We start from the raw sequence: 22,804 nt of genomic DNA, 5'->3' as shown, positions 1-22,804 counted from the left end.
GAGACTCGCTGCTGTGAGCATTCAGCCCTGCTCTCTGGATGCCATCCAGATTGATTCACTCACGGTGTGGGGGGATACGTAAGCAGCACTTGCTGCGGCAGCTGAATTACAATCATTGGAAGATTTCAGCATAGGGACTGCTGGAGGTCATCTAGACCAAACTCCTCTTCAAAGCAGGGTTTTATGACAAGTTCATATCTCCTTTTCTGAAAAACTTACTGTATTTCTGGTAATGCCATGTCAGTTGCTTCTGAACTTGCCTGCATGCATCTTGTTTTGCCCTGATATACTACAATGCAAGTATATTCTTTTCCCTTCCTATGTACTCATCCGGATAAGACATCCTACATATTGCTCCTAATTATGTGATGTGCACCAGCTATGATGAGGGAACACTGCAATACTATCCATCATTCAGTGTGGTTTTGTCCAAGTCCTGATGGGCCACAGATGTCATGAAACTTGTCAACCTTTGCTGCAAAGGGGCTGTTCCAAGGAACAGATGTCGATGTTTGATGGCTTACTGACTGTCCAAAGGAAGCTTATCCAAAAATGGGGGAGCTATTCTCACCACAAGCTATTTTGAAAGCACACATGTCTTTTAAAGGATTGGCATAAATTTGAATACAAATGCAAAATATCAGTTATAGTATGTGTTGAAGAGTTTAGAATGAAATGAAAAAGATCCAGGTTCCCACAGTGACAAACTCCTGTAGGAAAATAATTTTGTTTAGAAAAAAAATCAGATGGATAAGCAGCAAGCAGACTCTGGAAACTGTAAAATCGTTAAAAGTATGTCTCGCATGGATGCATTCCCTGTAATGCCTAAACATCTGAACTTCCTAAATCCCAATACAAATCAAGGGAGTCACTCTCAGATAAGAAACAGGTGCTTTTGGAAACATATGCGGGAGCTATAAATAACATGTAATGGCAAAAAGGATCTTCTGGCATACAGAATCTATTTTTATTACTTGGGAGATATTAGAAGTAGAAGGCAAATGAGCTGCCTTTAAACATCAAGTACCTCTCAGCATTTTGCTTTGTCTCTCAGAGCTACTTGCTAAAGCACTCTTTGGAATGAATATAACCAAAGGAACAGTACTTGAAGGGTCTACGAGTAAGTAGAGATGGTTGTACAGAGCATTGAGGAAAAGCTTAAGAAAAGCGACTGATATTTTAACAAAAATTAAATCCCAATCTGTACTTTCCATTAAAGTCAGTTAGAACAAAGGTTCCTCAGTATCTGGGTAAAGTAATGATTTTATTGTTCCTGCGTTAAGCAAAGGGCATTTGAGCTACTATGATTGCTTTCGGAAGGAAGTGGTTTTGCACAGTAGCGCATGATCTGAACTGCACAGGCAGGCCAAAGGTGCTTCCCTGCATTTGGTTGGCAATGTAACCCACTGACTGTGCAAGTCCTGCCTTGGACCTGCTTCTAGAAATGTTCACAGCTTCAGATGTTAATGCCAGAGATAAATATGGTACCCCTCGTGCTCCATTTCTGCATTTTCACATGCCTCGTTTGTATGAACTGCCTTTCTTTAAAGGAGGAAGTCTGACAACCTGCTCGGTTGCATATTTCCATTGTAAAGGAAGGAGTCAAACTCTGAAAACCAGCGTTTGCCAGTAGGTTCTTAGCACACTAGCAAAGCTCCAATGGTAAAAGCAGATGGAGGAAAGACTTGTCGATGAGGAACTAAATAAAAATAATATTGATGCTGGTAATGGAATACATGTATAACTACCTTAAAGCTCAGATGGTCCCTTTGTACTTTGTAAGTTCTCCCGAAATCACTGTCCAGCACAGTGTTTACTATGAGCAGTCTTGTTGACTCATGCTATTTTTTATCACAGTAACAATATCTGGTAGCAAGTGTTTATAGGGCTGGAGACCTTCTCTGGTAGAGGGCAGCAGGTAAGCAGACTGCTCGTTTATAACTGACAGCATGATTAGCAACAGCTGGGGAAATGTTTATCTAAATCCTTACGTGGGGATTGTTAATGCCCAGAATTGACTGTGATTTAACTGCCAGGAAGCTACAACCAGCTACATTATTCCATTGTTTAGGACATTTACTGCTCCGTTGCTGGATTTGCTGCTATTTAAAATTATTCCAGTGATTTATCACACCCTATAGCTTGGTGGAACAGACTTTCTCATCACAAAACACTCCTTCCCAATAGCATTAGCAGTGTTTTGTTGTAGCTGTGATGGCCTCAGCGTTACAGGTATAGATGGTACCTGCTACCAGACCACTTGATTTAGCTGGAAAAAAAACCCCACGCTTTTATGTACAGAAACTTCTGGTGCAGAACAACAAACTTGAAACATTCCACATCTGCTTCAGACTTGAATAAAACCTTGTATGCCTAAAAGCTCACTCTTTTTTTTACAGTCACAGCCCCTGTTTTTATATTGCAATACTAGTCTAGTGATGATCAGGAGGTATAGCTGGTTAGTGTGCAGTCACTAAATAGCTCAGCTTCATATAGGATACTGCTGTCTGGAGGGCGGAAAATAGGCAGGATGCAATTGCTTCTTCCAGTGTAGCTGAGGGCCATGTAGGCATCTTGCTGGGACATCTTTTCTTCTCTTGCATGAAAGACAAAGAACTGGAGATTCACAAGGGTGGGAACTTATACTAGGCACAGGTGTTTAGATAACTGCTGAAATCCCATTGTTGTCACTCTCTGTGAATGCCATTATGGTTTTCTCATCCTTACAGTGGGCCTGAATTTATTAATGTGATGCTTTGGTTGCCTACATTTGTTCTGAATTCCCTCAGGTTCACGGGGCAGATCTCACTTCCTGCTCACTCTCCTAACTTCCTCTGCCAGGTCTGAAAACTTTATTCGGTGCCAGGTCAGAAAAGTCTGCTACAGAAAATTCTTGTCCCTCTCCAGGCTGCTGCTGATTCAAAGTTGATTCATCCTTTCCAGAATGTCTTAATAAGTGTTCTCTTATCTTAGCATGAAGCCGATCTTTGGTAAACTTTAACAAAAATGTTTGCATTTCTACCTGCTTCCTCTGTTTTTATTTTCCTTCACTCAGTCTACCTGAACCAATGCCAATAACATTATTTTCCTTTTGTGTTTTCTCATTTATGACTTCATTGAACATTAGACATTACGCATTAAACTTCCACTCTTGTTCCAGAACTATGCTTTTCCTATCCTTTCCTATTCTTTGCTTCCCCTTTTCACAATAGGTCTATCCATTCATGAAACACCCAGCTGCATCCCAACTCCCAAAAGACAACAAACAGGAACTAGTTTCCTTCTATTAATTCAGGAATAGCCAAGTTTGAATCAAAACAGTGCACCAAAACACACCTTTTGAAGCCCGCATGCTCTGAGCACAAGCGCAGTTCCCCATGGCTGTGGCATGGACTTGGATGACTTTACAAGATGTTACAAAGTCATATACATCAAATAACTATCCTAGCAGCCAGCACAATACTACTCAGCAACATGTCCACTTCCCATCAACATACTATGAATCTCTCTCCTTGCTCCTCCAGCTGACCGAAAACCTAGCAAGTCTATGGCTCTTTTCCATGGCTTGATTTTCAATTAAGAGGTAATGTCAGTGGAAGAACACAGTTCATCAGAGAGTGTTCCTCTGCTGTTGCAGGAAGCAGAGATGTAGTAAGCAGAGGTCAACTGCTGAAAATCCATATGCCTGGCTAAAAGATTATATAATATGTTAAGCTAATTTTACTTAATTTCATATTCATATATATTAGTGCAGCTTTTGTTATATATTTATCCTTATGTAAGTTACATCTGTTCTTTTATTCACTCATCCATGTTTGCTCTGCTTTCAGATTTATGAAACAGGCATTCCACCAAGCTCAGCAAATGATGGGCATAATAACTTATCTAAATTGCAAAGTATGTGATGCCTTTGAGGTAAACTCAGATGTGAAGGTTTTATGAAGTGTCTCACATGTGGAAATGTAGGAAAGTGTTTATTTGCCATCTCCTGTCTCTCCTTTGGCTCTTGAAATGATGTTAAGAGGATCCTGTGAAACTGCTATGAAAGCCTAGGGGCTAAATGGAGAAAAATAGTAGAACTACTTTATTATCTTCATAAGGGAAGTAGAGTCATACTGGCACTTGCACTTACATGGCTCTCTTCTCTTTGGATGTCAAAAGTGCTGGTTGATAGTCTCTAAAGTATCTATTTATTTAATGTAATTCTGCTCACTGTTATAATTTTGTGAGGCTTTATTAATGAACTTATGAGACAGGAAAGTAATCTCTTTTTATTTCTTTATTTTTACTTTTACAAGTCTGCAGAGAAGCAAAGGCCTTACAGAGGAAAGCGGGAGCCTTCCTGACTTTTTATGTATCTGAGATACTCTAAACTCCTCTGCCTGTCTGTATCTGCTATAAAGTTCTGTAATGGCCATGCAGAGACCTGGTTCCTTGAGTTACTCAGGGCCAAGCTTTACCACTGGTCCCAGCATCCATCTTCATATCAGATGTCAGCAAAGAAGCTAGCCAATAACCTGGCTATTCTGCTAGTGTCCCCATCCGCTTAAGACCCAGTGGCTGCAGTGGATTTCGAGGGACAGAGGAGAATAATCAGATTAGTTCCCTTCCATGTCTCTTGGAAGTTTCTTGTTCATTGCTGCTGAGGCTTGTGAATCAGAGATCATTGCTTAAACCACTGAGCTAAGTCAGTCTTGTTAAAAAAATAAACTCAAATGTAATTTGAATTAATAAGAGAATTTGCACTTCAAAATCTAGTAACCAAAAGTATATTTCTACCTCTGTTCACTGATGAAGACTTAAGCCTCTTTAGGGTTTGGTGCTCTTTCCCATAACATTTCCCATTAACCGCTTTAAGTGGGCTACCCATTCATAAGGGTGGTTTCAGAAAAGTCCATTCTCATCTAATGCTGACGGTGTGATATTTAAGGGCCTTTGTGACTCGACTTATAACACAGTTTGGACAGAGGCAGCAACTGAAAAAAAATTCTTAAGCCTTAGTATGTTGCCTTGAATCCTCTCTAAGTCCAGGAGTCTGGCCACCAGCAAGTTCAGTTTGGGAATTTCTGGCAAGTATAAAAAGCAGGAGGGTGGTAAAAGTTTTTTAGGACTGCCCATGTTCCTGAAGTAGGCTGGGACTTAGTCCCTCCATTAACTACTTCAAAGGTCTTAGACTTGCCTCCCCAAACTGCTAATACATATCTCACACTTTATCCAGGGGACTGTAAGGAAAAGTGTTAGTAAAATTCTGGATAATAGGGATTTTGGGAAACTGACCCAATTTTTTTTTTTTTTTCTGCCCCTAATGTATTCTTTAGGCTACATGGGTAAATCATCTGCAGGAAGGTGTTAATCTCTCAAGGTAATCCAGGCTCTCCTGGGTCAGCTCTCCCTGTGGTTGGAGAGGCTGTGACCTGGTAATACCAAGAAAGGCATCTTCCTTGCAGCAATATTCTCTTTTATCCAGCTAATTACAAGGTCATTTTAAATTTCTTTGTACTTAAAGCTTCCAAAAATAAATTAGCCCATCTGATAAATTAGTTTGCTTAAAAACGTAAATTTGTCAGTGACTTGGATGAGCAGCGCAGCACCCAAAACACTTGTAGCTATGCATATATTACTACTTTGTCAGTCCTACAAATCCAAAATTGCCCAGATTAATTTCAAGCTAATTTGATAAGCAATAATGACAAAAGGAAAAGTGTTTGGGTGTCAGGCTTTGCACCTCCTATATCAAATTTCAGCCTGAATGATCTTTTTATGGCTGACTGTAGAATATAAAACTCTGAAAACGGTGGTTTGTAATGGCAATTCTGACAGACCCTTTAACCATTTGGAAAATAGGCATGGCTATAATTCTGCTGCATTAGAGAAAAATTTTGAGTGCTTTCGTTAGATGCAACAGCTGTTTCTATTGCAAAAGCCAAACTTCACTGGTGGTAACGTCACTGTCAGCTTTCCTGAGCTTTGCGTTTATAGCTGATTGTATAAACTCCTTAATGTTCTCTTTTGCTTTCAAATATATGTAAATTAATTCAATACCAAAAATACAAATAACTACATTGTAACTAGGTCTGTGTGCAGGTTCTTTGTAGGATTCTGCAATCAGAATACAGTGAAAGAAAATACTTTGCCTTAACGAATTTACAATGAAATACTAGCCACTGCCTCTTGAAATTTGTGGGAATAATTTTGGTACCGCCAACAAACTTTTGATGAGCCTTTAATAATTATTTAGTCATCTGTGTACTTGGTCTAACTTTCAGCCACAACCTCTTCTCAACAGCCTCTGAGTGGTGGTGGTTCAGAGCAGTGAAAATTGGGCTGGTCATTCAAACACCTAACTGCGGATTAAAATCCTGACTTTTGGAAAAACTTTGGAAAACTGTCTTTGATATTTAAGTCTATTGTCTGAAAATGCAAAGAATAAGCACTAGAGAAGTACAGGGAATAGTCTATTTGTAAATATATCATTGATATATTTACAAATAGATAATATATTCATCTACTTATCAGTATTAGTTATATATGGCAGGAAATATGTGTGTAATTGAATATAAATAATTCATCTTATACGTAGTGTTTGTGTTGCAAAAGATTCTCATATGATCTGTAGGCAGGTGTGAGAGATCTGGAGACTATCCTGGCACAATGTAAAAGCAGTATGAATATTTATCCTTTGTTTTGCCTCATGAGTGCTTGAAAGAGATGAAACCCAGTCTGTCTATAATTTTTGGCATTTGGGTTTTGCTTACTTTCTGAAAACATTCTGTACTTGGAAAACTTTATTAACAGCCACTGATCTGACAGTTAACTGAAGCAATACACCTACTCAGACTTTCTTTCAGAGAAGATGACTTCAGAAATTTTAATTCAAATCACTTGGAAACATGAATTCTGAAAATACGTTGACCCTTCACTCCAGTGGTTTCTTTACACCGCCTCTGTCTTATTTGCTTATCCTATTTACGCTGACCCAGTGCAGCCAGGGTTTGGTTTTCAGCATCTTCCCTGAGATCTGTTTGTAAACCCTAAATCCCAAAGAAGGACAATTTCATGTTCTGCCAGCGCAGAAATTCAAACCCTCTCTTCTCCAGCCTCCTGCTGCAGCCACAGCCCAGAGCAAGCGTGCATCTGTCTAGGAACTGATGGAGCCATAAGACATGGGGTAAGACCACTGCTTTGAACCATTAGTAACGCTTTACCTTCCTGGTGATGAATTGCTTTCCTTTTCCCCAGAAGAGTCTGAATGCTGAACGGCCAGAGCTGTGATTTGCTCTGGTTCGAAAGACTTTGTAAAAACATAAGATACTCCTATTACCTCCCAGCCTGACCTATTAGTCATTACGTTCTGTCAGATTCATCTGCACAGAGAGCCAACACAAGACTCCCTGCATTTCACAAATCCTTTAAGAATTAAATTGACTGGTTGCTGTGCAGAGACTCCAGAAAGGTATTTACATGTCTTTTACATCTCACATCACCAAAGCCTCATTTGAGCTCCACTAATGGACCTGTTTTGTTGGGCTGAATTTTGTTCCATAACAACTTCCCACCCCACTTAGCACAGTACCTCATATGACAAAGATGAAAATATAATTATCAGCCAGAAATAAGCTATTCAAGGTTTGTTTTCTTTTTCTTTCTTTTTTTTTCCTCCATTAGATAGCCACATGAGACTATTAACATGAACAAATTTCAACTATAGGGGCTAAAGCCTAAACACTGACAGAGTTCAAAGCATACAGTCAGGTTTCAAATGGCACCTACTTTCTTTTCTACCTTTTGAACAGATACGACTCAGGTGGACATTTACTCCCCAGGGAACAATATATTCTCTTGTCCTTTCCTGCAGGGTTTTACCTTTTGAATTTTATTCCACACACGTTTTTTACTCCTTCTTCCTTCAAGGGTGTCCATGGCATCTGCCATTAGCAACCGCAGCTGTGGCACCAAGATAAAAATTATCAGTGTGGAATTCACACAGAAATAACTTCTCTAAATACACAGATTAAAACCTAATTAAAAAATCATTTGTATGCTGATGATTTTATTACTCATCTTTCACACAACGAGCACCTCATCTTTGCTTCAGCCATTACACTGTATTATTGTGGATATAAAATACTTAACAATGGCAAAAAAAATCCTCTGGAAAATTTGTATTTAAGCCTATACGTTTTAATGTAGTAAATGTTTATACTCGGTAAAGGAATTGGGTTGTAGAGAATAAAGGCTCCATATTTCATTCTTTAGCTGCCTGGGATATTCTTTGTTGTACATGAATGCTTTTTAGTATTTTCTCCCAAGGCTAATGTATCATAATTTAAAGCAGCATGTAAAACCTCACAAGAGGACAACACTAAAGCTGAGATGCTTTTACTGTAGCTGGAAGTATCTAGCTCATTTTCCATGCTTTTACTATCCTTTTTCTTTGGCAAACCTTCCCTTCTCCCCATCATTCAGCATAACAGAGCATAAAAACAAGGCTGACAATTTCTAGCGTAAACTATAAAAAGAAGTTGTAGGAAAATACTTGCTAATCAGTCCTTACTGTTAGAGGGAAGGCTAAAATTCAGGTTAGCTGTAGTGCTCCCACAGTACCTTTCCAGGTTAGTCACAGCATTGCCTCACCCTGCATCTTTCCCAAACACTTGGGAATGTTTCAACTGCTCTTAATTCAGGAACAGAGAGAGACAGCGGGCGGACCCAATACCTGTGATATTGCTGTGCTCTATTAGGTCTATTCCGAAATGTTTAGCTGGTTAAAGTGAATCCAGACAATAATTTTTCAGTGTCTCTTCCCAAATTGTTACACGTTACAAGTAATTGGCCAAGTATAATTGTACACATTCATAGAGGTGTTGTCTCTTCTTTCTGTACCTAGACGGGCAGTGATCTAACATAAATAAGGTCATGCAACTTAAAACATCAGAGCTTAGGCTCATCACAAGGTGTAAAAATGCTGCCTTGAGATTCAAGGAGCAGATGTGTATTTCCTCAAGTTTCCCTTCATACTCAGGTTTTTGAAGTTAAAATTCTTTGTCTGTGCCCCAACACTGGGTAAAGGGTGCAGGAATCTTCTTTTTGAATCTCTAAATAGACATACTGTGGTTGCTTCCAGCCTGCTTGCTCTGTGCTTGTGCAGCCGCCAAGTTGCATCTTATTGATCCCAGCTTTTGATGGAAGCTTTTATTTTTTTAAGTAAGTCATGCATCAGTATTCATGCAAAAAAAAACCCCACAAATTTCTGCCCCTGACTTTAATGTGAAAAGAGTCAAGAACCTGTCAGAAATTTTCCATAACAATACTCTTATGACAGATAATCTTCTATGAATCCAGAATAGACACAGTCCAGAGATTAAGGGTATTAAGGGCAGAATGGGCAAAGCACAGATCCTGCATCAAACCAGGCAGAGGAGGAACTGGGTGGGAAAGGGGAGGATTTCTCCATTGCTTTTCTTAGAGTGGTTCTCTCTGAAAAAACAGTGCAACAGCACCCACTGAGACAGGGACCAGGACAGTGGTCTGTCACCCCTAAGGGGCCAAGCTGAACCAGGCTGGAGATTTCACTGCTTTGGGCAAGAATTTAAAACAAGAAACTTTTCCAGTTAAAGTTTTGCTGATATCAATACATGCCAGTGAAAAGTGCCCAGTGTGTGCTCTGGTTTTAATTTTTATCATCCAAAATTTCTCCCCTGCTCTACTGGCAGACAAAATGCTACCAGAGCAGGCAGTTCGCCAACCAAAGCAGTTCTCCCAGAGCTGCTCTTTTTTTCTTAAATCTTCTCAAAGGAAGAATGCTGCATTTAAAATATCCTCATTTGATTTTATATTGAAATAGAGCTATGATATTTTTTTACAAGCTTTCATCTTGAGTTATGATGTACAAATATGGTGACATTGAAATCACAAACCTTGGAAAGATGTTCTCCAAAGTTTTTCCCCACTTATATTCAACTGTTCAACCGAACTGAAATCTTTATTTTTCCAGGGTCTATGAATAAATACTGATCAAAAAAGGCCTCAGTTGAGGTTCTCTGTGCCAGAGGACTCTATTTATTTGGTTACCAGAAGACATTTACACAGAAGAGTTTATACCTGAAATGCTTTTGGGATCCTTGCTGTTCCAGTGAAAATTGCACTATTATAAATTCAGTGTGTTTTAAACTTTATACAACTTATACTGTATGTGATAGTAAACACTTGGCATCTTTAGCATTTTCTAACTCATGATTTAACTGCCTTGCTTGGTCATAAAGTCTTATCTCCGTTTTACCACTGTAAAGTCAGAAGGACCATGGAGGAATTACTTTAAATTTTTATTAGTACAGGAGATTAGAATTTGGCCAGCTCAGTTTTCTCCATGAAGAAATTCAGATGTCTTAGAAATGTTGCTGGAGAGGCAGAAGCCTAGGGACATGGAGGAACTGCCTCTGCAGCATTCATTGGAAGCTGCTGAGTCATACCAGTATAGCCCACTGCCCCCTGCCTGGACCCCACTGAAATGAGGAGAATGACAGGCAGGCTGAGCAAGTCATGATCACTAGAAGGCAACCCAATCACTAGATCCCAGAGATGGGCATTAATGCTCTGTGCTTGACGCAGTTGTGATGTGGTAGGCAAATGATCCTTACTAGCATAAGAGGAGCTTGTGCCATGCACGCTAATGTCACTAGGAAAGGCAAAGCCCATTAATCACTCCCTGGTGAAGTCACTCTGCAAGTTCTTGCTTGCAGTGTTGTGCCTTAACACTGTGGTGCCTGAAGTATACCGCAATATCCTAGCTACAAAGCATCTGAACATCCATTTGCAACACAGACTAAAGATATACTTTTCCAGCAGGATGACAAGACAAAGAAACGAATGCTGAATTAATACATTTTAATGCTCTGAACAGAGTAACTGGTGCAGGTTTTCTGCCTTTGCTCTTTTAAAAATCATTTTTACCTTGGGCTTAGTAAACAAATCATGTGTGTTTAGTTGAAAGATTTACAAGCTGGCTGCCACTTAAATGCCCCAGCTCAGACCCTTGTTCTGCCCAGCCCAACTCTAAGAGACTGAGGACCTATGTTGTGGGTGGTCTGGAGCCTCCCTCAAAAAACTTTCCAGGGAGGTCAGACCTATGATTACTACATGACAAGATACAGGCAAAAGCGTAATAGCCTGTACTTTATGTGTGATGTACTAAAAATATTGTACCCTGAAGAAAAAACTATCACTGAAATATGTACCAATAACTCAAGACCCTTTAGTCAGCCTTGAAATGTGGGCCTGCTGAAGTTTAATAGTAGGAAACTTGCATCAAAAGGCGAATGTCTTTTAATAGCACAGTTTCTCTGCAATGTCGTTTCCCCTTATCTCAAACCCAGACTTCAAAGTCTGGCAACCACCTCCTGCAGTTGCAGGCCGCTGCTCCTCTTCCCTAAAGCAAGCTCCTGTGAAGCTTTAATTCTACAGAGCTTATGAGCTTTGCAGGACTGCAAACAAATGTCAAGGGACTGGCTTTGGGAAAACCAACAGGTTTTAGTGAACTGAAGCTGGATCATCAAAATTGGACGGCATTTAAATACAGGGACTCTGGAGGGACTTTATTTCTTTTGTAGAATGGAATTCTTAAAATTCCATGTATGTGAGCTCCCTCCCTCCCTCCTTCCTCCATCAGAAAACCTGAGAGCCTTGTGGAAGAGCAATCATACAGTACTTTCTGATTGCAGCTTATTCATATACGATCAAGCTATTAATGACTCTAGCCTTGCAACAGCCCCGCTAGCATCACTTCCCTCATTTTGCAAAGGGAAAACAAAAGCATAGCAGGTAGACAGGTTTATTCAGAGATAGGCAGCAAGTCATAGATGGAGCCAGGAAAGAAAATCTTTTCTCCTTTCCCTCCTCTCCTCAGCTTTAGCTAGGTTGGGCCTGTTTTGCTGCAGGTGGCTTCTGATGTTATGTGTTTTAAAGTAGCACGATCTGAATAATTGCAATCATTTTCCCAGACTGATCTGGGGAGGTTTGGGGGAAAAGAAGAGGTTTTAAAAATATGCCTACAGATGAGTCATGTTGGTTCTATAAAAGTCATCCTTGCAGGTGATAAGCACCTCCTCTGACAAGGCACTGCGGTAGGATTTTAAAACTACTTTAGGTCCACACATTCAAAAAATGATTTCCAGAGCAAACTGCACTGCAGTGCTCTGCCCCAGCCCTTTCCTCCCTGGCTTCCTGCCTCTAAAGGCCAAAACAAGTATTAGAAATAAATACTTACCATTCTGACATCTTTCTCACTGGTGTCTTGTAGGTAGGGAAGAGTCGCTAGCTCAGCCATCGCTTGATTGATCACTTGGGACTGTTCCTCAACTCTCTGCAAACGGCCGAGGATGCTGGCGTAATGCAACCTCTCTATCCCACATGAACATGCGCAGCGATTGTCCTGTTTTCTCAGCAAAAGCAAGTAGGTTAGCCGAGAGTCACAGAAAAACACACTCATCCTTTGAGTCTTATGCCTTGAGGCTTATCATCATATGTATTTGTGCCGGTAATACTATAAGCAATATGGCATCCACCACCTTTAAGATAGTGCTGCTGTCAATCTTTGGGGGGGGGGGGGCCATAATCTGTCTAGTAGTACTAGAAAAATAAATACGTTGTAATATATGTGAAGGGGAGGCAGCAGATAACAAACCTGAATGCAATTTTCTCATTTGGAAATGGCTTTTCCATAATCCCCTCTGTTAAATATTACCTGACGTTTATGGATTGCTTTTAAAGTTTCAGTGAAGAGGTTGAGGAAACAGTGCAGTGTGTCAGTTTATGGCTTGTTTGCAGACTAGGCAGATCCATAGTTTTCAAATATATAACCCTGAGGGACTAAAACCTGCAGAGATGGTCTCTGATCCTCCAGGCAGCTAGGCACACTGCAAATTTTAAACATGTGAACACAGAAACTCAGTCAAGTGCTTGTGTAAAATCTCAGCACCTGCTGAAGTGTCTGATGGATGGCAGCCTTACCACCATATCTTTGAAAGTATTCTGTTGCCAAAAATGCAAATAAGCACCCTACCGAGATTTTCAAAAGCAATTTGGCCTAGATTCACGATGAGATGTAGCCATTGTATATCTGAATGCTCAGCCCGTCAGAGTGAAATTTCCATTCATCTAATCAGGGTTTTAAATGTGTTTAGGTGCCTGAAATTCCAAGAATTGGCATCCATTTTCAAAGCCACTTCCAGTATTTTTAGCAGAACTTTGTTCTGACAGTTACATATGGTAGCATACTGATGCTGCCATTTACATAATGCTTCCAGGTAGGTGGTTCTAGGTCCAATTGTATATTGAATGGGGTGAAAGGAAAGTCTTGAATGGCATTTATTTTTCAAGAAATGGTGTTCTGTTTTTAAAATTAACATTTCTTGGCAAAGAATCTTCATTATTTGTTTTGATCTTTATCTTTTGCAAGAATTTGTGCGGGCAAGCATCAAGTGTTATCAAAATGATCATCAACATAGTTCTTGTATCAAGTATAAGAATTTAATAAGAATGCTGCTCTTGCTTTCTATAAAACTTACAAGAATAATAATTATAAGAATAATAATGGAAAAAAAAAGCTTAGTTTTTTTTTTTTTTTCATTCTAGAAAACTAGTCCTGGTATAGTTACTTTTACCCCTTTTAATATAATATCTAATATAATTGCAAAATAGTATGAAATATAAGACCATGCACTGGTGACCACTGGTAGGAATGCAGCTATAATCTGGGAGCTCCAGATATGAAAGTAACTGAAAAAGAAAGCGCTGAGCCAATGAGCTGGTATTTCCATTAGCTGAAGGAGAGAACTGGGCACTGCATAGGGAAAAGGAATTCTGGTCAGCAGTTCTCTGGAGTATTGTAGACAGCTCCAGTCAGCTGTGTTTGGAGAGGTTAATTTAAACCCAAGCATCATGGAGCAGAGAAGCCAGTACAGTAGGAGATACCTCATTTGAGAGAAGTGTGGTTTGATTAGTCTATTAATGAAAATGCCAAGAGCTTATTATTCTTCTCAATAAACATAATTCAGGGCTAAATTCCAAAGAGAGAAAACAACTGAAAAGGGAAGGAGAGATAAAAGACAATGATAACAGAAGGACCATTGTGTATAAATAGGTACCAATAAGACTGGGATGGCAATTAAGCTTCTTATATTTTAGGTTGAGGGTCTGCAGTGTGTTTCACCAAGAGCAGAAAAGTCAGAAAGCCTAACCAGTTCTAAGATGGATTTTATTCAATTTAAGAATAGAATATTAGGTAACACAGCAATGTGTAATAGCATGATTCGACTTGAGGAGCCAGGAGAGCCCTTCCAGACCTACCCTCTCATGAACTTCTGTTAACCTACCTCTAAGAAACGAGACCAGGACAATCTTCTTACAAACTGTCACTTGAAAACCCCTTTTCTGAAGCCCTGACCTAGTATTAGTAGTAGACATCAGCAAGAAAAGAAAATTCCTGTGATCTCTGATATGTGAAATTGTTAAGCCTGACACAGTCTAGTTTGCATGGCACTAAAGCAAGGAACAAAATAGAACCCCATCTCCACCTGATCACTGGTGTTTGAGAGCCAGATAGCTGTGTCCCCAGGTAGAGCTTTGTGCACTAAAATAAAGAGAAGCAAGCAGTTAATGAGAGAGAAAGAGAGCTCTTATATAAGTGAAATAATCTCACATTTTAGATGCAGCAAAAGGTTTTTCCCTGCTATTCTTGAAATCCACCCAAAAGCTTTTTGTGCAAGCACTAAGAAATGAGTATATTGAGTCATCAGCTAAGAAAGCAGGTAAAAATCCTCTCTCATCACGCTGCGTCTGTTGGGGGCTTCTTCAACGATTAAGAAAGGAAAGGCAAAATGAAACATTTTTTTCTTTGCTCGACTCTCCAGAAGAAATATGAGAGCATCCCATGTAGATATGGGAAACAAATTTGGCATCTTTGCCAACATGCACTCTGTGGAAGTTTATAGCAGGTTGAAAATAAATAAGTAGCCAACAGTGGGTGTTTTTTAAGGGATTAGAGGAGGTTGAACATTGTCAGAGATGATGTTTCAGTGGCAGTGAAAAATGCAGAGGGAGAAAGTAAATAACTGCTGCTGGCAAGAGAAAAAATTCCACGGGACGTTGATCCACATGATGAGAATTAAATGAGCTATAGCAGAATTCAAGGGGCTACTAAGCTATAGTAACAAACACAGTAAAGCGGTCAAGCAATTAGATGAAGATGAAAACAGCTCAGGTAGGCACAGTGAAGGTTAAGTAAAGACCAAACCTAAATGGAGACTCCAGTGGAAAAGAGTTGGCTCCTTTAACAAAGAGAAGAAATGCACATTTGGGGAATCAGGTAGCATAGGAACCAACAAATGCAGTTCATGGAGTCACAATTGCATACTGACTAGAAATGCAGTAGCATATTACTGCTGTTGCTTTCTGGATGGGTCTCACCCTTATTGTCTGATATTCCAAGGAGAATTTAAAGAAGAAAGTAAAAATGAGTAATTGATGGATTTTCTCTTGATGACTTTATTCATAATGGGTGGTCTTGGCTGAGGTGGGGGTCTTCTCAAGAGAGTTTTTCCCAGCAGACTTTTTGCTGAACAAATTCCCTTTAGATTTAAAAAAAAAAAAAAAAGGGAAAATGAAAAGGTGTTTATCTCCCGGGGTGTCTTTGAAGACCTTCCTTCTAGGACAGGAATAAGGTCCTCATACCCAAAGATCAGCCCTGTGACATCTTCATTCCTCTGACCTTGGGATGAAAAGGCACTGAAAAAAGCAGATCGGCCTGTTCTGGATGGAGCTTACCTGCTGTTGTTAAATACCCAGGAATAACTAGGGCAGGCTTTCATTGCAAAAAGGAGCTGGAGGACACGTGAGAAGAGTGAATCGTGTCCTTTCATGTATTGAGAATTTTGGGATGATATCCCCACTTTTTGCTTTTCTCTATACTCAAGAAAGGATTCATCCTTTATGCCACTTCTATTTATAAATAAAGTTTACTTGCCTGAGTGCTAAGGAAAAAGAAAAGCAAGTGACTGGTCAGCCTGGATTTAAAGCAGGGTCTGTCACATCCAATACATATTACTATCAGCTTTAAGAGCATCATTTTGCAGAAGCCCCCAGTAGTTCTTTTCTATTGTAGAGTCTTTACTAGTATTTTGCAGCTCAAAATCTGAATAAAGTTATGCCTTGCAAGCAGCTCTGTGGTGTATTGCAGTAACAAGCAGAAAAAATCCATCATAATATTTCTTTAATGCCTTTGGTATCCTCCAGAAAACGTGTATGCTAAAATCTGTATGTAGCAAACACTTTCCCTCTACTTAAAAAATAGACATCAAAACAGTAAGATCTGTAAATGAATGCATCATGCTGGGAATCATACAGTAGGTTTTGTTCACCTTTATAATGTGAGCCCCTCTGGCCATTGTTTCTCCTGTTAAGTAGCATCATGTGCCATTGGCATGGGACTGCACCAAGAGAAAGGCAAACTTGGTGTGTATAAAGCAGCAGAAATTACCCCAGTGAAATCGCTGGATAGAATAACCTCTTGTCAGTGCTGGTAATCTTGAAAGGAATATGAGTAGCTGAAGTTCTGACTAATATATATATATATATATATATATATATATATACACACACACACACATATATATTTATTTAAGGCAAATAAAATAACCTTTGTGTCATGGTACATATTTTTGGATAGACGAGGTTTATGGCAGTTCCTCAGCTGCAGCAGATGATGCTGCAAGGGGACCAGACTGCGATATTCACTCTCAAATGCTCCTGCTTTACAATATATAAATGTCCCCTTGATTTAAACGGGACTGGCTGTTCTTTATGAAAAAGAGGGGCCAGCAGAAAATGTCCTGTTTTTTTAACCTTTAACCTCATATCTTACAAACAGTGGTGTGTGTATAAATCATATAATTAACTCTAGGTTGCGTAGCTGCAAAACTGAGGTGGCAGAATTGACTTATATTAAGTGTTGCCATGGTTTAATAAGCTCTGCTTTAGCACTGAGATGTTTTCATCAAAAAGAAATCTGATAAGGACAAGTATTCGGATTGTATGTTTGCATCCACAAATGAGGAAGAGGGGAGAAAGGAATGCTTTTTCTATTAAAAAACAAATATATTCTTTTATCTTCTTAAAGTAAGTTGTAAAGCTGGAGTCTGTATCTGAAGGTTTTTTTTTTCAGAAGTTTTTAATTTAGTTTGTCTGTACAGGAAATAAGATGGAATCATATTTCTAGCTTGAAGAAAGTGTTGGAATACTTTCAAGAAGCAAAAGTAGCCAAATTTCTGTCAGGCCTATAAAGAGATTTTAATCACCAGCAGCAGAGCAGTCCTGGCTCCATGCCTATCTCTATTATCAGGCATAATTAGCTTTGTCATTTGCTCTTTGGGTCAGAGGTTCTGTCTTGCCTGGATCATTCAACACTATGAAAACTGAAGGGAAAGTGAATATGTTTCCGCTGATAATGGATGTGGAATTGGCAGCTGTTTGTTCTAACTCAGTGATAATTTCTTCTATCTTGTGTCTTTCCTCCTCTCCATTAAAGCTCCCACACTGACCCCTTGGGTGCTAGTTATAAATCTCTAGGATGGAGGTTCAGACCTGTTATCACATTCTTGCTGCTGCTGGAGGTGGCACTGGGATAGACCTGGCCTGAAACACAGGAATGTTGTACTGACCTCCTTGAAAAAAAGGCATCTTTGCTGCTGACTTCAATGGCTCTGGGAGCTTTCTTTTGTTTCAGCAACACTATTTAAATGCATGAGGTGAGGTCTAGACCTGGTAGAAAATATTTCTGTGTAGGAGCAGTGTAAATTCGTACAGCTAGTGGAGCCTGTCTTGAGCAATCTTAATATACCACTCTACTCTCATCTCTTACATGATGAGTTCCTTTTCCCTACACCCTGCATACCAGATACCATGTATCTCTGCTTGTACCATGTGGTCCAGTTCCTCCAAATTCATTTATAGATCAGGGTTGTTGTGGGGAATCCAAAGACTGTGAGATTTCAATTTTTTTTTTTTTCTCTCCTGATGCTCTTTAAGGAGTGATTAACTGCAATAGAGGAATCTCACCTCTGAAAGCTCTATGTTATACCCGAAGAGAGCATTGTGTATATATATATATATATATATATATATATATATATATATATATATTAATTGGAATTTTACTGGGGCTTTCAGAAAGATCAGGGGTTTATTCTGTATCCAGTACCCACCCGCTGTCTGTTTATACTTCAAGCTTCTGAAACATTTAAAGTGCAATGCACTCAGCAGTGATGGGTATTTCACTTTTCATAAGATGCCATTTCCATTAGCCTGCACATTAATAACTTGGGCTTTTGGTCATCTGAAGCCAACAGCACATGGCTTCAGGAAAGAACTGCAAAGAAGTAGTTCTGTGTTTCCTCAGGGGTGTCTGACCTCAGCCTCCTTCACCTGCCTCACACTGATACAGATGCTTTATGAGCGCCCATTTTGGCGAAGCACTAAGCACCTTTACCTCCCACTAACCATGTAAGTTCAAGCACTTACTGCTGTTTCAGCAGCTGCTCTCCAAAAGTAAAGGAGATACAGCTTCCCCAAATATCTAGCTAATGTTTCCTCCTTGCTAGGGGTTGCTAAGTAGCAGTTTTTGTCAACCTACTATCTGGTATCAAAACCTAAGAATATAAATCCTGTGATTTGCTAAGACACCCCATACAAGGAAATGGCTCTGATCCCTTCAACATACAGAAAACTAAAAAACTGTTATTGCTAGGGAAGAAGCGTTAACATTAGCATTTACAGTCTGGGGAGGAGAGGCTTTTTCCACTTATTTTCAGGAGAATAATTTAAGTATTGCATTAAAACAGTCTAGTCTACATGCAAATTTGATTTTTGACCTTTTGTGCTAATCAAAAGCCATGGTGCTAAAAAGCTGTGTATATTATTGCAGAAAGTATGGAGTAGAATTAACTAATATACCTTCAGTATGGTTGTAGCAGATTTGAAGGTTATTTCACATCACTACATAGGGATCAGGATCTAAAGCACTAGAAATGTTTCAAGTGCAATTATTAACTCTTGATGGAGATCCTGGTGATATGTATAGTAAACTACAGGTATTAAATATAGCAGTTGTTTTGGTGGTTATGTGAAGTAGGGATATAATATAATAGGCCATAAAGATTTGAGAAAATTGCACGCAAAGTGATTTTAAATAAACTGGGTACATTGTCAAATAATTAGGGGTACTTTTTAAAAGTATCTAAACCTCATTTGAACTCTGTTCCTAATGCAATTCACTGAACATTTCTGGACACAGGAGAAGTATGTGCAGGATGAATTACCCACCAAAAAGCACACATCATTTACACATGCACAAGCTTCTGGGAATTTTATACTCACAGTTAATTTGGTGCTTCTTATAAAATCTATTACTGGCATGATCTTTTCGCCAGTGTAATCCCAGTATCTTTTTGTTTCTTCTTCGGTGAGAGGACAGAAAGGTGCTTTCCGGTCTAGGAAATGAAATCACAAAACCACTGTGTTTACCTATATACATTTTCCACAGAGGATCTAGCAGGAAGATGAGGAAACTGAAGGAAGAGAGAGGAGTATGGTGAGAGATATTTGGAAAGTTGGGGCTGCCAGCACAGAGAAATGGGTCCTGAGAAACCCCCACCCTCCCTCATTTAGCAAGGTCTCCCCTGAGCTTTTCCAGCTATTGAGCAGGTTGGCGCACCTGAAGAGATTGGCAGTTTTTTGTTTGACCACCTTTCCAAGATTTTTCCAATATGTTTGTTTCTGAAACCCAGAGTCAGCAAGTACTTCTGGGGAGGCTCAGACAACCACTCAGATGTCTGTGGCAAGATGTGAAGTCCATGAGGATCTGGAATAGGAAATGAAAATAATTTCCACTGCCACATTTCTTTTCAGTTGTAACAGAAGTCACTTTTTTTTTCTTTTTCATTCCCCCCCCCCCGGAAAAGAAAGGACGTCTAAGAAAGAGTGAAATGTAGTCCCAAAAGCTTGCCATAACACCATAACAAAGGTGACTAAGCTAGCCCATCCAGCTATAACTGGGTTTTGAAATTCCAGATTTTGCAAACTTTTGCATCAACAGCTTAAATTTTGCTGATGCATAAGTTAAAACTTGTCTTTTCCATTTATGTATTTTTCAATGTTGATAATCCAAAGCATTAATAACTCACCGCTTCAGTAACATAACATAGCGATCTTTTTACCGCAAAGAAGCTGTTTTATTATTCCCTGAATTTTTGAGGTTTTATTTCCTACAGATTTGTGCTTTAACCGTCACCACCACTGTAATCCCAGGCTTCCTGCATGTCCTTTCTGATCCACCCAGCTGGTATGTAACAGCATGTGCTGTGGCTTGTCCAGAGTTTGTGACTGCTGCTGCCAAACAGCCTGTGTATTAGCTGAGTGTATATGCCCTGACCTCAACAAGGACAGATGCTCAGACCAATTGTTTAAACCACCTCTGCTTAGGGAACCAGACCAGTCCTTTCCTCCCTCCTCTTGCCCTGCAAAAAATAAACCTAGATTGAATGTCAGTGTCACTTTTCACAAAGCAGTGCTCTGTTTTCAGTGAGCTCTGCTTTTAAGATGCCAGGCTGCATGGTCAGAGTGACAAATGGAGAGCCCCACTCAGAGCTCTCTGAACTTACCCCTATATAAATCAAAGTGAGTGGACCTGATATTTCCCTTGCAGCATATTCTGCTTTTAATGGATTCTCAATTTTGCAACAAACTGCATTGTATACTTGGATTTAAATGTGTGTCTGCTCCTTTTCCTTGGCAATACGGAAAACTTTGAAATCAATTCAGTCCTTACACTCTAGCAGAACTTGGACTAAAATTGGACAGATAATTGTTACAGAATAGGAAGGTTATTTAAAATAACATGTTTGTGAGAAGTCTGGTATTTCACACCCACTGTTAAAATGGGGTTTAGCTCATATTTCTAATTTCAGCTTTTTGAGATACAGACCTGCAGGTTGAATGCTCGGTGGTACCACACCGACAATGAGCTAAACTTGTTGCTTTGTGATGTTTGTTTTTGGTGGGCAGTGTGATTTTAGGTCAGATCTGAATAGACAAGTTGAGTAACCCTTCTGCTTTGGTGGACCTCACCTAACATTGTTGTGGGTTGTCTCAGCATCATCTCGGAAAAGCAGCTGTGTCTGCTGTGTTTATGGGACAGAAAGGAGGGAGTTTGGGAGAGGTCCCGTCTGTGTGAGACATCTCACACCACTGCACTTTCAAAACCCTGATACCCATATTGTTTTTTCTTGGCATTCTATCCCACTTAACTCCTAGAAACTTCAGAACTTGCAGTCAGAGAAACTTACGTAGAATTGAAGCAATTCTTTTAACAGATAGATTTTTGTAAACAAACATATTTGAAGGCAGATCTGTCTCTATTCAATCTATTTTATAATTGACTGTACGTTATAATTATAAAGTACTATAGGACTGAGATCTTTTACACTTTCCCCCTTTTTTTAACTTCTTCCTTTTCCTTACTGGGAGGAGTGAGAAAATGGCTGATGACGCTTTTAGAGTCATTCAATGATTTATGAACACAAACTGAGTTTCAGCACAGCACTTGCACACCTTTTCTGCTCATGTGCTCTTGGAAGTCTCACTCTTTACTTGAGTATGCTCAAGTAAATTGAGGGGGTTATGTGAAATACGAATTTATCTTTTTTAAAATCAGGTTCAGGTAGTTTTATTTTGTGCTCTTTTTAATGCCAATACTTTTGTCCCAGGAAATTCTCCACAAAATCATATTAGAAAGTAAACAGTAGACAGGGATTCTACAACCACCATGATAGGTAAGTCCTCATTTTCCCCCTTTGAACAACCCCAAAGCTACTGCCAGAAATCCAGTACATGGGTGGTTTGCAGCTTGCAAGACACAATCTAGCTTTACATTGGTTTCCTTAAAGCAAAACAAAAATGAATGAGTTTACTTGTGTTCAATATTTGCAGAGTTTCGTGGTAAACATTTGGTTTCCTAATTCCTATTTATGTTTTACAAATAGGTTTTCTTTTCCTCCCCAAAGACGCAATGTGTGTCCTTTTGGAAGCCTTATTTATCTGCTGAGTGCTGGGGCTCAGCAGTGCTGCAAGGATGAAGCTGTCTGACCTGGGTCTAACTCTTGCAGGGAGCAGGCAGCACCTCAGCCCTTTGGGTGACCCTGCTGGAAGTGGCAGTTAGAGGTGAGCTACACATTCAGTTTGTGTGACGAAGATAGAGGATTCCCAGAATTTCACCTGAGACATTTACTTTTCCCTTTATGTTTCTAAATCAAACTCAAGGTCAAACATTATCAGGGTCATCTATCCTCCAAGTCACCACATTAATGGTAGTAAGAAATGCCTTTTATCCCCCTGCCTCTCTTTTGCCAAAATGTCATGCCTGTTCCTCCTGAAATAAGGCTGTGGTCACCAGAATTTAAGCATCTGTTTACTCCAGGAGATGCTATTTGAGTTCACTCTGCCAGGAGATGACAAAGGGCTCTGCAAAGGCCTTGTTCACTCTGATTCCACTTGTCTTCAACAGGCTAAAGGAAACCTGGCTATCTATTCCCATTCCTACAGCTGAGATGCTCTTAAAAGTGTCAGTCAGTCTATTAGTGCTTACAGGGAGGATAATTTTGGAAAGTGAAGCCCTTGCTGCAGGGATGACCATTGGTGACAGATGGAAACCCACAGAGATGAGAATGAGCTTGGGTCTCACTGTCACTGCAATGCACTG

At 39.6% G+C, this 22,804-nt stretch overlaps 1 protein-coding gene across 3 annotated transcripts in view; it reads right to left on the bottom strand.

Annotated features, from left to right (window-relative positions):
* SPATA16 (spermatogenesis associated 16) overlaps window positions 1-22,804 on the bottom strand; it is a 100,129-nt gene that overhangs the window by 4,974 nt on the left and 72,351 nt on the right. Inside the window, exons 7-10 of one of the 3 annotated variants that reach the window (XM_061452529.1) lie at window positions 19,763-19,909; window positions 19,426-19,538; window positions 12,263-12,427; window positions 7,864-7,944 (exon numbers count right to left, since the gene is read on the bottom strand). In XM_061452529.1, the coding sequence (XP_061308513.1) occupies window positions 7,864-7,944; window positions 12,263-12,427; window positions 19,426-19,538; window positions 19,763-19,909 (506 nt within the window). Of the gene's footprint in view, window positions 1-7,770; window positions 7,945-12,262; window positions 12,428-19,425; window positions 19,539-19,762; window positions 19,910-22,804 lie in introns of all 3 variants that reach the window. The other 2 variants (XM_061452531.1, XM_061452530.1) reach the window with 2 other exon arrangements.

The sequence above is a fragment of the Pezoporus flaviventris genome, unplaced genomic scaffold (genome assembly GCF_033815535.1).
Source record: "Pezoporus flaviventris isolate CSIRO_AGI_PZ_B2104156 unplaced genomic scaffold, CSIRO_AGI_Pfla_v1 ptg000013l, whole genome shotgun sequence".
Taxonomy (NCBI): Eukaryota; Metazoa; Chordata; class Aves; order Psittaciformes; family Psittacidae; genus Pezoporus; species Pezoporus flaviventris.
Note: the sequence above shows the minus strand (reverse complement) of the source record. Positions and strands in the feature narration are given on the sequence as shown.